Here is a 14,182-nt window from a genome sequence, read left to right on the forward strand (position 1 = left end):
ATAGGAAAGACTCCTTGGTAATTTTAAATACTCTGAAGAGAACTCTTGTTTTCGATATTAACTATGTTGAACTATTTGGAGATATCACAGAGAGGAGAGAGGGAACAGAGAACCTTCCAACCTGAAATCAGAAGAGAGAATGAGCTCTGACAAAAATCTAGGTCCGAAGAAACCTCCCCTTGACCCCCTACTACCAAAAATGAAAGTAGGGGATCAGGGGAAACTAGGTGTGGGTCAGGCAGATCCTAACGGTGGAGAACTACTGCAGCTTACCACTCTCAATCATTATGTTATTAAGAAAGTTGCTGTCCATTCCAATGGGCTGTTTGCCATCGCTATGACCTATGATGGAAGGGTGAGTCAAATGTACAAAGTTTTATATGTCGATGAAATTTGAGTTATTTGAGGTTTCATCTAAATATTTATTGAGAACAATTTGGCTAGTTTTCAATGTAAAAAGACAGTTTTAGATTGTCCAATTGTATCGCAGACTTGGTGGTACATACTACTATGAGATAACCACAGTAACTTATTGTGAATGGACTCTACTCTTGACAAAATGTCCCCAAATTTTCAGCTTGCAAATTGTCAACTTAGGAGAAGAAGATCTTTGTATTGTAAAATGGTTTCAAAAGTACATAATTAAATAATGAACGTTTGTTTTATTCACAGCTATTCACATGGGGACACAATTCTTTCGGTCAGCTAGGCCTAGGTCACACTATGAGCATGAAAGTTCCCCAACTGGTCACTTCTCTAACTAGTTCCTTCATACTGGACGTATCCTGTGGGATGACTCATGCTGCCGCTATTACCACTCTGGGAGAGGTGTTCGTGTGGGGATATTTTGGTGGATTGATTCTGGACAATGACCAACACATTGTGCATACCCCGAAAAAGGTGAGTTTTCCAGCAATCAAAGGAAAAAAAAAGAAGAATTTTTAATTGTGTTAGGCATATTTAAATGCTTGTCACAAATATCGTTCCCCGATTATTACACCTAGATAAATTTTATGACTTTGCTTGGACTCGAAACACCAATGACCAACACATTGTGCATACTCCGAAAAAGGTGAGTTTTCCAGCAATCAAAGGAAAAAAAAGAAGAATTTTTAATTGTGATAGGCATATTTAAATGCTTGTCACAAATATCGTTCCCCGATTATTACACCTAGATAAATTTTATGACTTTGCTTGGACTCGAAACACCAACCTCCAGATCCAAAGTCCAACGCGTTAACAACTGCACCCCTGAGGTTGGTTATAAATCTATTTCATTGAATTTAGGACAGTTTTAATGTCAACACTTTTTTGCATACTAGCTTCAAAACTTTGAAAATTTCGTTATTAAATTCAAATGGACATGAATAGTCGAAAAATAAGTTTATTATTAGTTAAACAAATGAAACATTTTACTTATTATCCATTACGGTTGGTATCAAATGCTGGGAATTGAATATCAGGTCATTTTATATAACGTTTCCTTCCTTGATTATCTATTTTTATTAACAAAGCCTTTCGTTAAGTAACCCATTTCCCTATTTAATTCGAGGTTGAAGCTCTATCAAGTGTGGTGATAATTCAAGTATCCTGTGGCATTGGAGGTCTCACGGTACTTCTAGATGCGGATCATAATGTCATCATATAACGGTAAGCAATAATCTCAATTTTATACTCGGAATTTTCATTTTCCAGAATCCCCAGCGCTTGGAAAGGCGAAAACAACGTAGATCCTTCCCGCGTTACTTCTTGCTTTGGCTGGGGACATAATCATCGTGGCCAACTTGGTTTCTTGCAGACCGATGTGCTCAAAATCAAAACCCCCACGTTTCTCGATGTTCTGTCCGATTTGAATCCTTCTCAGATTGTGGCCGGAGATCAGTCGGTAAGCTACGCAGCATCTCTTTTTTAGCTAAATTCCCTTTAGGGATGATTTTTATCTCATTTATCAGTATTACTGTTATTATTAAATTTCTTTTTACCAAGCAAGGTCTTTTAAAAACGATTTTTCTCTCTCAATTTTGTATGTATGTATGTATGTATGTATTTATTATCCCATCAAATATACGAGACCTTGTTTAGACTGCTGGGTTCAAAGGACTTTTTAGTCCTTTTCAATTATTATCCCATCAAATATACGAGACCTTGTTTAGACTGCTGGGTTCAAAGGACTTTTTAGTCCTTTTCAAATGGCATAAGCAAGGTAAATTCTATTCTACTTACACTATTTTCAAATAACAGCTAAAATTTCGGAGAAATAGTAGTGAGATTGTGAGCTTGAAAACGAACAGTAAAATATTATTGTCCTCTTTTAGGTGTTCGCTGTCGGCTGGAATGGTCAAGTCTATGCCATGGGATCCAATGCTCAATCTAGGAATGGCATAAGCAAGGTAAATTATATTCTACTTACTCTATTTTCAAATAACAGCTAAAATTTCGGAGAAAAAATAGTAGTGAGATTGTGAGCTTAAAAACTAACAGTAAAATATTATTGTCCTCTTTTAGGTGTTCGCTGTCGGCTGGAATGGTCAAGTCTATGCCATGGGATCCAATGCTCAATCTAGGTTAGGAGTAGCCAATGAAAGTCCTCTGCAAGTGGTTACTAAGCCCACTATAGTGAAACTACCCCCGGTCGTCATAACGAAGGTTTGTATCTACCAAGTTGGCAGCAAAATGAAATTGAAATAAAACAAGGCTCCGCACTCAACGTTTGCTAATTCTGTAGCAAGGGAAATTTCCCTGTTCAAAGTCTCCCAGCCAGATTATTGGCTTTTTGATCTAGCTTTCTAAAACTCCCTTTACATGTTAAACATTACTTTTGATTCCAGGTGGCAGTAAATCCCAGTGGGCGTCACACGCTAGCTCTGACCTCACAAGGCGAAGTGTTCGTATGGGGAGATAATCGTCATGGGCAACACGGCATGCATACGGCAGATACGTTTGAGAAACCTAGAAAGATAACCACATTTGAGAAGGATGAAGTTATCATAGACATAGCTTGCGGGGGATCGCATTGTGTCGCTATCAATGATAAGAACCAACTGTATACGTGGGGCAAGGTAAAATGAAATATTGTTTATCCTGCCCAATAGGACTGAAAAGGAATATAGAATAGAATATACCTTGTTTTTCCTGCTCGAATGAGTCTAAAAAGTCCGTTAACCCCAGCAGACTAAACAAGGTCTTATGTATTATATAGGGGGTTAATAACTGGAGGCCGAATACTGTTTATCCTGCCCGAATATGACTGAAAAGTGCCTTTTATATTTTACGAGGTTTGACGGAGGGAACTGTAACAGCAGAATTCTCATCGATCGAAAATCAAAGAGAGAAGAAGTACATAGGAGAAAGCCAGCCGTTCCGAGAACGAATCTGATCTGTTTAGGACAAAGCTCTTGCCGGGCGGAAATCGAACCCGCGACCTCTCGAAAAGGAATATAGAATAGAATATACCTTGTTTTTCCTGCTCGAATGAGTCTAAAAAGTCCCTTTACCCCAGCAGACTATACAAGGTCCTATGTATTATATAGGGGGTTAATAACTGAAGGCCGAATACTGTTTATCCTGCCCGAATATGACTGAAAAGTGCCTTTTATATTTTAAGAGGTTTGACGGAGGGAACTGTAACAGCAGAATTCTTATCGATCGAAAATCAAAGAGAGAAGAAGGACATAGGAGAAAGCCAGCCGTTCCGAGAACGAATCTGATCTGTTTAGGACAAAGCTCTTGCCGGGCGGAAATCGAACCCGCGACCTCTCTCAGCACTTCTTTTCCTTGTTTAACGTTCCCATCTCGAAGAGAGAAGGACAGAATAGAAAGCCAGCCGTTCCGAGAACGAATCTGATCTTTTTAGGCCGAATTTTGCGTACTTCTTTTCCTCGTTTAACGTTGCTATCTCTTTTCAGGAGCTTCACATGAGAATGTCAAGCAATGAAATGGCACGGAGACAGAACAAAACCAAATGTCACGTCCCGTTCAAAGTCAAATTTCAACAGAAGGGCAAAAACCTCAAAGTTGAAAAAGCGTCGTGCGGTCCATGCGATGCTCAGACGTTTGCTATCACCCAGGACGGCAGTGTTTGGTATTGGGGAAGTGACGAATTTCACGAGCCCAAACCCGAAGATGTGTTGGTAAGAAATTTCAACAGAAGGGCAAAAACCTCAAAGTTGAGAAAGCGTCGTGCGGTCCATGCGATGCACAGACGTTTGCTATCACCCAGGACGGCAGTGTTTGGTATTGGGGAAGTGACGAATTTCACGAGCCCAAACCCGAAGATGTGTTGGTAAGTCCGCTAAAACTTTAGAGCGATTTAGGCCAAAAACTAAAGCCTTGAGAAGAGCGGAATCGTTTCGAGCTTTTTGGAAATTTTTACAGTAAATAGCGGCCGAACCGTATATTTGTCGAGCCTCACACTTTTGATCTATAAATTGCGTTGCACTTCTTTGCAATGTTTGATTGACTCTTTTAACATGGAAATTAACAGAGATAAAGAGGCCTTAGGCCAAAAACTAAAGCCTTGAGAAGAGCGGAATCGTTTCGAGCTTTTTGGAAATTTTTACAGTAAATGGCGGCCGAACCGTATATTTGTCGAGCTTCACACTTTTGATCTATAAATTGCGTTGCACTTCTTTGCAATGTTTGATTGACTCTTTTAACATGGAAATTAACAGAGATAAAAAGGCATCCATGAAGATGATTAGGGTAGTCAAAACACTGGACTAGGACTCAGGAGATCCGGAATCTCTTCCCTAGGGCAAGTTCTCAATTTTTTTCCACGCCACGATGTCCTTTCAAACAGTGAAAAATCTCATTCACACCAGTCTCCACTATCCTTCATTTCAGGTTCCAAAGAAAGTTGACTTCCTCTGTAACAAGGGTATCATTCAGGTGGAATGTGGGGCACTATCCTTCATTTCAGGTTCCAAAGAAAGTTGACTTCCTCTGTAACAAGGGTATCATTCAGGTGGAATGTGGGGCATCTTTCTTCCTAGCGTTACGAGATAACGGTTCCGTATACTCTTGGGGCAAGAGTGAACATTATAGTTTGGGTCAGGGCTCTGTTCAGTATATTGGGGCACCTCAGCGTATTCTTGGCCTCATTGAGAAGAATGTAACTTCTATTGCTGTTGGTAAGTGTATTGATTCGGCAATAGATAGTTTCCTTTTTATAGTTATAGATAGTTCGAGATATACTATTTAAAATTTTCCTTGCTCAATGTTTGACTCTTATGGCTGGGACACAATCAACGTTTCAACGTATTTAAACTCAAATCATCATGAATTACTTGTGGTGAAGCGGCTACTGCTTCACAACTTTGTGAGTGTCAAAGTATTACTAGTGTTTCATTTACTCAATCATCACATTATTTATCATCGCTTGTTTCTTTGACTTGTAATGCCGCCACTGGTCCCTACTCGATTAAAATAGCTACTCAATTGTCCTCACGAGACTGAGTGCACCCCGAACTTCAAGCACAGAACCGAAAAAAACTTTGACCCCACCGGGAATCGAACCAGAGACCTCCGGCGTGCAAGCCGAGTGTGATATCCACTCAGCCAATTGTTGGAGTAAGTTCAAAACTAATCCCTTTTGGTTTCTCATTACAGGGGCCCTGCACTGTATTGCTTGTACCTCAGAGGGCGAAGTATACGCATGGGGAGATAATGACCAGGGTCAGCTAGGCAATGATACTACCCTCGTGGAGAAAGCGCCCCGCAAAGTGCTTGTATTGCCCCCGGTAAGTCACCAACTGTTCTATGTTGTTAAGGATAAAAAAATACTCTTTGTTTATCCTGCTCAATCGAGGCTATAAAGTCCCTTTACCTCAGCATTCTTAACTGGGTCTTGCGTATTTTATGGGTTCAAGAATACAGATTATAATATTTTAAATAAATGATGAGAATACTATTTTCCTTTTGCTCGCCCTAATATTTTCCTGCAAGATCACTGCTGTCTTCCACGGCAGGATATTGCAAAATATCCTGCCGATATATCCTTCATTGATACCTTCACCATGTCACCACCACGAAGAAAACGATATCCTTCATTGATATTGCAATTTAGAAGTGCTTTAGTTTTGAGCATAGAAAAAACAAAAGAAAGCGGGGAGTCGACATACATGTAATAAGTTTGTTCTATCTCCCATCAGGAAAACAAATCAGTTACCGCCGTGTGTGGCTCAGCCCATTCCATCGTACTCGCAGTCAAGGAACCATTCATACCAGCCCTACCCAAGTGTGTCCCTTCTGAATACTATCTCCTCCAAGACGTTCCCCTGAGTCTACTCAGATACCGAATGATGTATCTCTACCATGTGTCCAGCCTGATTGCTCCGTTCCTGTTGATGTTACCACACAAGGGCAGTCTGGTGTCTTATCCTAATTTGAAAAACAGAATTCTCTATTCCGTCCGAGAAAATACGTTGAAAAAGGTGAGACCTTTAAAAAAAATAAACCATAACAACTTTTTTTATTGTCATTATTTAGGCAAGGTTTTTATTATAAAATGTACACCTACCTCATGTCCTGATAAATTTTTCTCACCCAAGTCGAGATTCACAGTATCTTTCCACCTTTTCTTCTATGTGCCTCGCCCTTTTCTCCCGAACAAATTCATCTTGAAAAGAAGAACAAGATGAATCTTCACAAAGTCACGTCAGAATCTATCAGTATGTCAAATTTATCTCTTCCAGGTGATTAAGAAAACCATGATGCCCGAATATTCCCGTGATTATCCACCTCGAGTTTTGACCCTCAAACGGAATCACGCTTTCAACATGGATGTTCCAACGGATGACATGGTGTTCAACAAGTCAACGTTTGAACAGATGAGCTTCAAATATGTCCCCATCATTAGGGACCAGCTGTTGCTGCCCAGTCGATTGTGGAAAGTTATTTTTCTAGGCAAGTATTCCGGGTATTTTACTTCAAAGTAGTGCTTTATTTAGTTAGCTTAGAACAAGTTGTTCCGTTATACTAAGAGTTTTACTTATGCATTATGGTATTTTCCTGAATTTGAGCTATTTTGGCTGAAATCTAAAGGCCTGAGTATTGCGAACTCTGAAATCTAAAGGCCGGCCGAACCGTACATTTCTCGCGGTCCGGCCCGCGGACACATTTGATCATCATAAAATATGGAAGCTGTCTGCAAAATTTGAGCGACCTGTGGCTAAAGGTAAAGTCGTGAGAAGCGCTAGTTCCTTTTGAGCTTTTTCCCTGTATAGCCCTAAATGGCGGATTTTTGGTCCGGAATAACGGCCGCAGTTTGACCGAATCCTGTTTTGGTCGCAATTTTACTTTGACAAAGGTAGACTAATTTTTCCATCTAAAATAAAAAGTATTACTTTTCTAATTTTCAGGCGAATCAGTGGATGATGCAGGTGGTGGCTATAACGAGTGCCTCTCAGAGCTATGTGAAGAACTTCGGGATAATTCTCTACTCAAAGTCCTTATCCCCACTCCCAACAGTAATGATGAGAATGGCTCCAACAGGGATAAGTTTATTTTGAATCCCGATCCCTTCGCTGCAGCAGGATCTAATGATAAGCTGTTCTTCTTTCTGGGTAAGTGTGAGCTTTGAAGAAGTTTAGTAAACACTTCTAGTCTGGTATTGATCTCTATGATTTTATAGGTTTGGTTTTGCAGCCGACTACGTGCTACTCAAAGTCGTGTGCCTTCCAAGGTGGGATAACATTGGTTTTCACTAGAAGCCTCTAAAATTTAAATACCAGTTACAGAACCAATAATAATTGTATCAATTTTTATTCAACAGGTATCCTGCTGGGCATAGCAATAAGGACGGGACACTATCTGAACTTATTCCTAGCTGAACCTATTTGGACTTTACTCTCCGGAGATATTCTGAGTCTTCATGATCTCATGGAAATCGACCAGAATTTCATAACTGGTAAGTCATATGGTATAAGCCATGTATATTTTCCTTGCTTGTCATTCAGAGTCTTGCTACTCCTTGCCTTCTGCCCGTGTTGACCCAGTTCCTCTAATAAAGAAGTGCCACTTTCTGCTGTTCATTTCATTACTTTCTTTCATTTGACATTCGGTCTGACATCCTTAGATTAATTTTGACCTGTCACTATTGAAAAAAAAACTGTCTGGCTGGGGGTCGTCAAACAGGGAGTAGACCAGCTTAGTCTGGCTGGGGGACTTTAAACAGCAAGTATACCAGCCTGAATTTCCCTTGCTAAAGAAATAGCAAAGGTTGAGTGCGGAGGGCATCCGGTCGTAAAATTTGTAGCCAAAACCAAATGTCAGCCCAAACCAATCACCCTAGTTAGGGCTGATTGAGAGGCTGCCGAAAAACGCTGACCCCGTCTGTACACGGGAAAAGGCGAAGAAAAAGAAGAATAAGACTATTAAAAAAAAAGACATTGACCCAGTACCTCATTGTTCTGTTTGATTTCAGTTCTCTCTAACATGACTCAAATGCCAGGTGAAGAGGTCAATGCCCTCCAAATGCCCTTTTCTACGGCTTCATCGTCCAATCAGTTCTATGTACACCTGAATCCTTTTGAGAACGATATCACAGAGTCTAACATCAGACAATATGTGGTGCTGGTACTTCAGTTTAGGTACGCTTAAGTAGTGCTTTATTTAGACTGTCAGGTTAGATCATAGTTGTTCCATTATACTAACTTATAAGAGAACCTCTTTATTAATATAATTGTTTACGTAGTGAGAGAGCAGACTTTACCTTGTTATCCTGCCCGGAAAGGGGTAAAAGGTCTGGTATATTTGATAGGAACATAATAAATATTCTTACTTGCGTATACTAGAGCGTCCTGTGGCGCTCACAACAACACTCAACACTAAAATAAATTCTTACATAGAAACCCTGAGCCTGCACCTGAGAGCTATGTCTAACTGATGAGTTCAAATAAGAACGAAACGCGTCTTAGGCTGCTCCCTGGTGTTGGCTAAAGTCCTATGAAGGGATAATTCTCTACTCAAAGTCCTTATCCCCACTCCCAACAGTAATGATGAGAATGGCTCTAACAGGGATAAGTTTATTTTGAATCCCGATCCCTTTGCAGCAGCAGGATCTAATGATAAGCTGTTCTTCTTTCTGGGTAAGTGTGGGCTTTGAAGAAGTTTAGTAAACACTTCTAGTCTGGTATTGATCTCTATGATTTTATAGGTTTGATTTTGCAGCCGACTACGCGCTACTCAAAGTCGTGCGCCTTCCAAGGTGGGATAACATTGGTTTTCACTAGAAGTCTCTAAAATTTAAATACCAGTTACAGAACCAATAATAATTGTATCACTTTTCATTTAACAGGTATTCTGCTGGGCATAGCAATAAGGACGGGACACTATCTGAACTTATTCCTAGCGGAACCGATTTGGACTTTACTCTCCGGGGATATTCTTAGCCTTCATGACCTCATGGAAATTGACCAGAATTTCATAACTGGTAAGTCATATGGTATAAGCCATGTATATTTTCCTTGCTTGCTTGTCATTCAGAGTCTAGCTACTCCTTGCCTTCTGCCCGTGTTGACCCAGTTCCTCTAATAAAGAAGTGCCACTTTCTGCTGTTCATTTCATTACTTTCTTTTATTTGACATTCGGTCTGACATCCTTAGATTAATTTTGACCTGTCACTATTGAAAAAAAAAACTGTCTGGCTGGGGGTCGTCAAACAGGGAGTAGACCAGCTTAGTCTGACTGGGGGACTTTAAACAGCGAGTATACCAGCCTGAATTTCCCTTGCTAAAGAAATAGCAAAGGTTGAGTGCGGAGGGCATCCGGTCGTAAAATTTGTTGCCAAAACAAATGTCAGCCCAAACCAATCACCTCAGTTAGGGCTGATTGAGGGCTGCCGAAAAACGCTGACCCCGTCTGTACACGGGAAAAGGCGAAAAAAAAGAAGAATAAGACTATTGAAAAAAAAAAGACATTGACCCAGTACCTCACTGTTCTGTTTGATTTCAGTTCTCTCCAACATGACTCAAATGCCAGGTGAAGAGGTCAATGCTCTCCAAATGCCCTTTTCTACGGCTTCATCGTCCAATCAGTTCTATGTACACCTGAATCCCTTTGAGAACGATATCACAGAGTCTAACATCAGGCAATATGTGGTGCTGGTACTTCAGTTTAGGTACGCTTAGGTAGTGCTTTATTTAGACTGTCATGGTTGTTCCATTATACTAACTTATAAGAGCACCTCTTTATTAATATAATTGTTTACGTAGTGAGAGAGCAGACTTTACCTTGTTTATCCTGCCCGGAAAGGGCTGAAAAATCCCTTTATCCTGCCAGTATAAAAAAAGGTCTGGTATATTTGATAGGAACATAATAAATATTCTTACTTGCGTATACTAGAGCGTCCTATGAGGATAAGAAAAGTAAAAACATCAATAACAGAACAAAAGAGCTTTCGGTGGCGTAGTGGTCAAGGCAGTTGTCTGGTAAACAGGAGGGCGCAGGTTCGATCCTACCCGAGACACCGAATTTCATCCTCGTGTACTGGAGAATTTGACCACATAATAGTAGAGCTCTACAGGTTAGGTGCTAGACAACTCCACTAGCGTTTACGTCGCTTAGTGGTCAGTTGGCCACCTTCCACTCAAGAATCTCATTATTAGACATGCTCATAATATGCTCTACTATTTATCCCGTTTTCTTCCAGACTTCACGAGTTTGACGAAAGGATACACTACGTGAGAAAGGGACTCTATCAAGTGATCCCGGTCCCGCTGTTACATTTGTTTTCTGGAGCGGAAATCGAGACCCTTGTCTGCAGTACGCCGGAGATTTCCATTGATGTGTTGAAGCAAGTGACGTTTTATAAGGGTAAGTCCTTTACTGATCTTGGACTTCCTAAAAACGCTGAAAAGAGCTTCTTTTAGAGCTTCTTTTACTATTTCTGTCATTGCTATGTGTTTCTCTCTCTCTCTCTCTCTCTCTCTCTCTCTCTCTCTCTCTCTCTCTCTCTCTCTCTCCTCTCTCTGTTTTTTACTGCCTAGCAGGCTTTTCCTTTACCGGTAAATATTCCCTCCAGGCTCTTAATTCCTAATGTCGCTACTGGTCGCTATTCGATTTCAGTAGCTACTCAGTTGTCTGCACGAGGCTGAGTGCAGCCTAAAGGCCAAACACAGAGCCTACTTCGAAGCGAAGCACTGGGCAGAAAAAACTTCGACCCCGTCGGGAATCGAATCTCGGACCTCCGGTGTGTAAGCCTAATTTGATACCCACTCAGCCACAGAGATTGCTTATGAATAGGTAGTTTCAATTTCTTCTTACAAATACTTGGGGTTTATTAGAATACAAGTCAACTTTTTTGACCTGTGTTTCAGATGAAATGAATGTGACTACGCCTCAAATAATCTGGTTCTGGGAAGTATTGGAAGAAATGTCCAATCAGGATCGAGTACTGTTCATTCGATTTGTCTCAGGCAGATCGAGACTGGCCAAGAGTGCCCGCGAGTTTCGAGGTCTCAAATTTGAAATACAGGTAAAAATAATAGTCATCCTTCTATTCTTCTTCAACTTTTCCCATTTTTTCGGGATCAGTCTTTTTAGTCAGCCTCTGCTTACTTTATTTTATATGACTAGGGACCGGAGAACCCTAGTCATACAGAATAAGGTTAGCAGTTATCTATTTTGGGTGTCTAATATAAATCTATTAACAATAGTCAGCCTTTTCCAGGCAGCTCTAGTTTGCGATTCGTGCTTTGTTAATCCTTTTTTCTCCCACTTTTTCCTGGGTTTACCTCATTTTCTCACTCCATGTACTTCTATTCTTCCGCCTTTCTTTCCCGCATAGTTCTCATCTCAATATTGTGGTCTTTTGTTTTTCAGTTTCTGGACAGGGATTGTGATCCGGATACCTTGTTTCCCGAAAGTTCAACATGTTTCTTCCTACTTCGTTTACCCCGTTACACCAACAAGGTAATTCCCCTAGTAACCCTGTAAGCCCGAGGTAAAAGTAATCCTGGAAATGTAATGTTTTAACTAAACTGGGCCAAGCTTTCTTCCGTCTCCTTTGCTCTTCTGGGATCTTATCAATTTTATTTGAAACTTAACTGGCCAAAATTTACGAAAATCATGTGTTTTATGGTGAGAATTCCAAACAATGTTACATTGATAATTCTAGGTCCCATTATCCAAAGACAAACAAAGGAAATGACAGGGTTCCTCTAATTGCTTGGCGCAGTGTATTAAAGAGGTCACAAAATTGTTCTAATGAAAAAAAAAAAAAAATGCAAGTCAACTATCGAGTATTAAAAGCTTCGCTTAGTAAAAAAACACAGAAACTTTTTTTCACCCTTAGTATGTTTGTTCCCTTTGTTCCAGGACACATTGAAACACAAGCTAGTCGAAGCTATTCATCTGAGCAAAGCTATCAACACGGACGATAACATTCTAGCCGAATATTTGGAGGGCAATGAGTCGCCTGTTAATTCTATCGATAATAGCGATGTAGATGAGTAATCATTGTCCTCCTTGGTGGAGATCTCCTGAAGGAATCGCAATGTTTAGGGGGAAAAGTTGAGTCCAGAAAATACAGATGGTGAAAAGTGTGTTTTTTTTCAAGGAGGAAACTATTTTTCTAATGATCTTTCTATGTCTATTCTTTTTGTTACAGATAATAATTGATCTATCCACAATCCATACCTACATATGTATTTATTATCTTAATACCGTACTATACCATAATAGGGTACAAAACTGTACCATAACACACCATACTACAAAACTCATGGATCAAGACTGACATAAGAGCAAGGAATTCACACATAATTGACATTGAAATGGTGTACCTACCTACTAATTGTCCAACGGTATACTATAAAAACCATAGGGACTGGCTCGGATAAACAATATCAAGACATGTGTAAGGTTATGAACCTGCAACACTTGGCTTTGGATCCGCGGTACCTGACTGGAGCTTTGAGGGTAGAAAACAGAGAACTCCTATGCAAGGAAATCGAGGCGAAGACTATGGAAAAAACCACAGAGGAGTGGTTGCTAATATTCCAAGGAGTTTCATTCCCTTATGCTCAGGTCAACTCAATATCCCAAGTAAGTAAATACGAGAAATAACGCTTATCAGTGGTCACTGTTACGAAGACGACCATAAAATTATATTATCTACTTTCTAACTCACGATGTTTACCTTCTCTTATTCTTATTCAAGAGGGATTCTAATGGGGACAATGTTTCCAGCCATGTTTTTGGGAAATGGAACTCTTAGTTCGTATCTCACCCTTTTGAATACCCCGCCCCGCCCATAGATATTTCTAATCTAATTTTCCGTTGCAGGTGTTTGCAGATGAGCACATTCAGGATATCAAACTAGTCAAAGAGATCTCACACGAAAAATACGGGGACATAAAAATCGTCGGTCCTGCAGTGGCCTATAGTCTTACTCAACCCGAGGTTCGAACCCCGCCCCCTGCACTGGGAGAACACACCGACTATGTTCTGAAGGATTTGCTGAACTATGATGAGACCACGATAGCAAAACTGAAAGAGAAGAAGATTGTCTAAGCTCGTATTTTACCTAGAATTTAAATAGTTCATTTAATAACAGGGTCCCAGTTGGTCATTACTGTCATGAGAAATATACCACGTGCGATGTAGCCAAAACCAAATGTCAGCCCAAACCAATCACCCTAGTTAGGGCTGATTGAGAGGCTGACGAAAAACGCCGACCCCGTCTGTACACGGGAAAAGGCGAAGAAAAAGAAGAAGAAGAAGAAGAAGAAGAAGAAGAAGAAGAAGAAGAAGAAGAAGAAGAATATGTAGCTCCATTATAATTTATAGTGAACAAATGGAAACTGGTATATCTAACTCTATTGAGTTGTTAAACCCCATTTATCATCTTTTTGTGAGGATTATTAAGTACATGATTTTCGCAACTATTTTCCGGCTTGTGGGAACAAGGTATTTTGGAACATTAACATAACTCGATTTTTGGTCTCTCTCAGAAAAAAAGGCTCTTTTTCCCCTTTTCTAAAAACTCCTTCGGTAGATATTGCTGAAATGAAAAAATTAAAGAAAACAAAAATTACGATTTCCTTTCAAAAGTGTGAAAATAACTTGATTTTTCTTCAAAATTTATTTACAGTTCGGTGGATAAAGTAGGTAAAAATTAAAGGTAACTTTATTTACCTAATGGATAAAGGAGAAAAAATATAGTTAGATCCAGAAAATGAGT

General features: G+C 40.0%; 3 protein-coding genes and 1 long non-coding RNA gene across 4 annotated transcripts; all 4 read left to right on the forward strand.

The window, feature by feature from the left end:
• The first annotated feature begins 199 nt into the window (after positions 1 to 199).
• On the forward strand, positions 200 to 1,648 carry LOC113468040 (probable E3 ubiquitin-protein ligase HERC4). The gene is made up of 3 exons (XM_026824665.1): positions 200 to 355; positions 673 to 900; positions 1,553 to 1,648. The coding sequence occupies exons 1-3, from the start codon at positions 200 to 202 to the stop codon at positions 1,646 to 1,648; spliced, it is 480 nt and encodes a 159-aa protein (XP_026680466.1).
• Positions 1,649 to 1,693: 45 nt separating this feature from the next.
• Positions 1,694 to 12,800, forward strand: LOC103510664 (E3 ubiquitin-protein ligase HERC2-like). The gene is made up of 15 exons (XM_026824668.1): positions 1,694 to 1,885; positions 2,506 to 2,646; positions 2,829 to 3,059; positions 3,906 to 4,130; positions 4,919 to 5,129; positions 5,608 to 5,738; positions 6,150 to 6,431; positions 6,693 to 6,903; positions 7,359 to 7,562; positions 7,772 to 7,906; positions 9,952 to 10,117; positions 10,649 to 10,812; positions 11,316 to 11,473; positions 11,821 to 11,910; positions 12,316 to 12,800. The coding sequence occupies exons 2-15, from the start codon at positions 2,542 to 2,544 to the stop codon at positions 12,451 to 12,453; spliced, it is 2,451 nt and encodes an 816-aa protein (XP_026680469.1). The 5' UTR covers positions 1,694 to 1,885; positions 2,506 to 2,541; the 3' UTR covers positions 12,454 to 12,800.
• LOC113468043 lies at positions 4,141 to 4,901 on the forward strand. Its single transcript, XR_003391911.1, has 2 exons — positions 4,141 to 4,282; positions 4,843 to 4,901. It is a non-coding gene; the product is annotated as an uncharacterized LOC113468043 (long non-coding RNA).
• A 14-nt stretch (positions 12,801 to 12,814) lies between the features above and the next one.
• Positions 12,815 to 14,181, forward strand: LOC103510657 (succinate--hydroxymethylglutarate CoA-transferase-like). Its single transcript, XM_008475342.3, has 2 exons — positions 12,815 to 13,044; positions 13,285 to 14,181. The coding sequence occupies exons 1-2, from the start codon at positions 12,853 to 12,855 to the stop codon at positions 13,510 to 13,512; spliced, it is 420 nt and encodes a 139-aa protein (XP_008473564.1). The 5' UTR covers positions 12,815 to 12,852; the 3' UTR covers positions 13,513 to 14,181.
• Position 14,182: the final 1 nt, after the last annotated feature.

This window comes from Diaphorina citri, unplaced genomic scaffold (genome assembly GCF_000475195.1).
Source record: "Diaphorina citri unplaced genomic scaffold, Diaci psyllid genome assembly version 1.1 scaffold629, whole genome shotgun sequence".
Lineage (NCBI taxonomy): Eukaryota > Metazoa > Arthropoda > Insecta > Hemiptera > Psyllidae > Diaphorina > Diaphorina citri.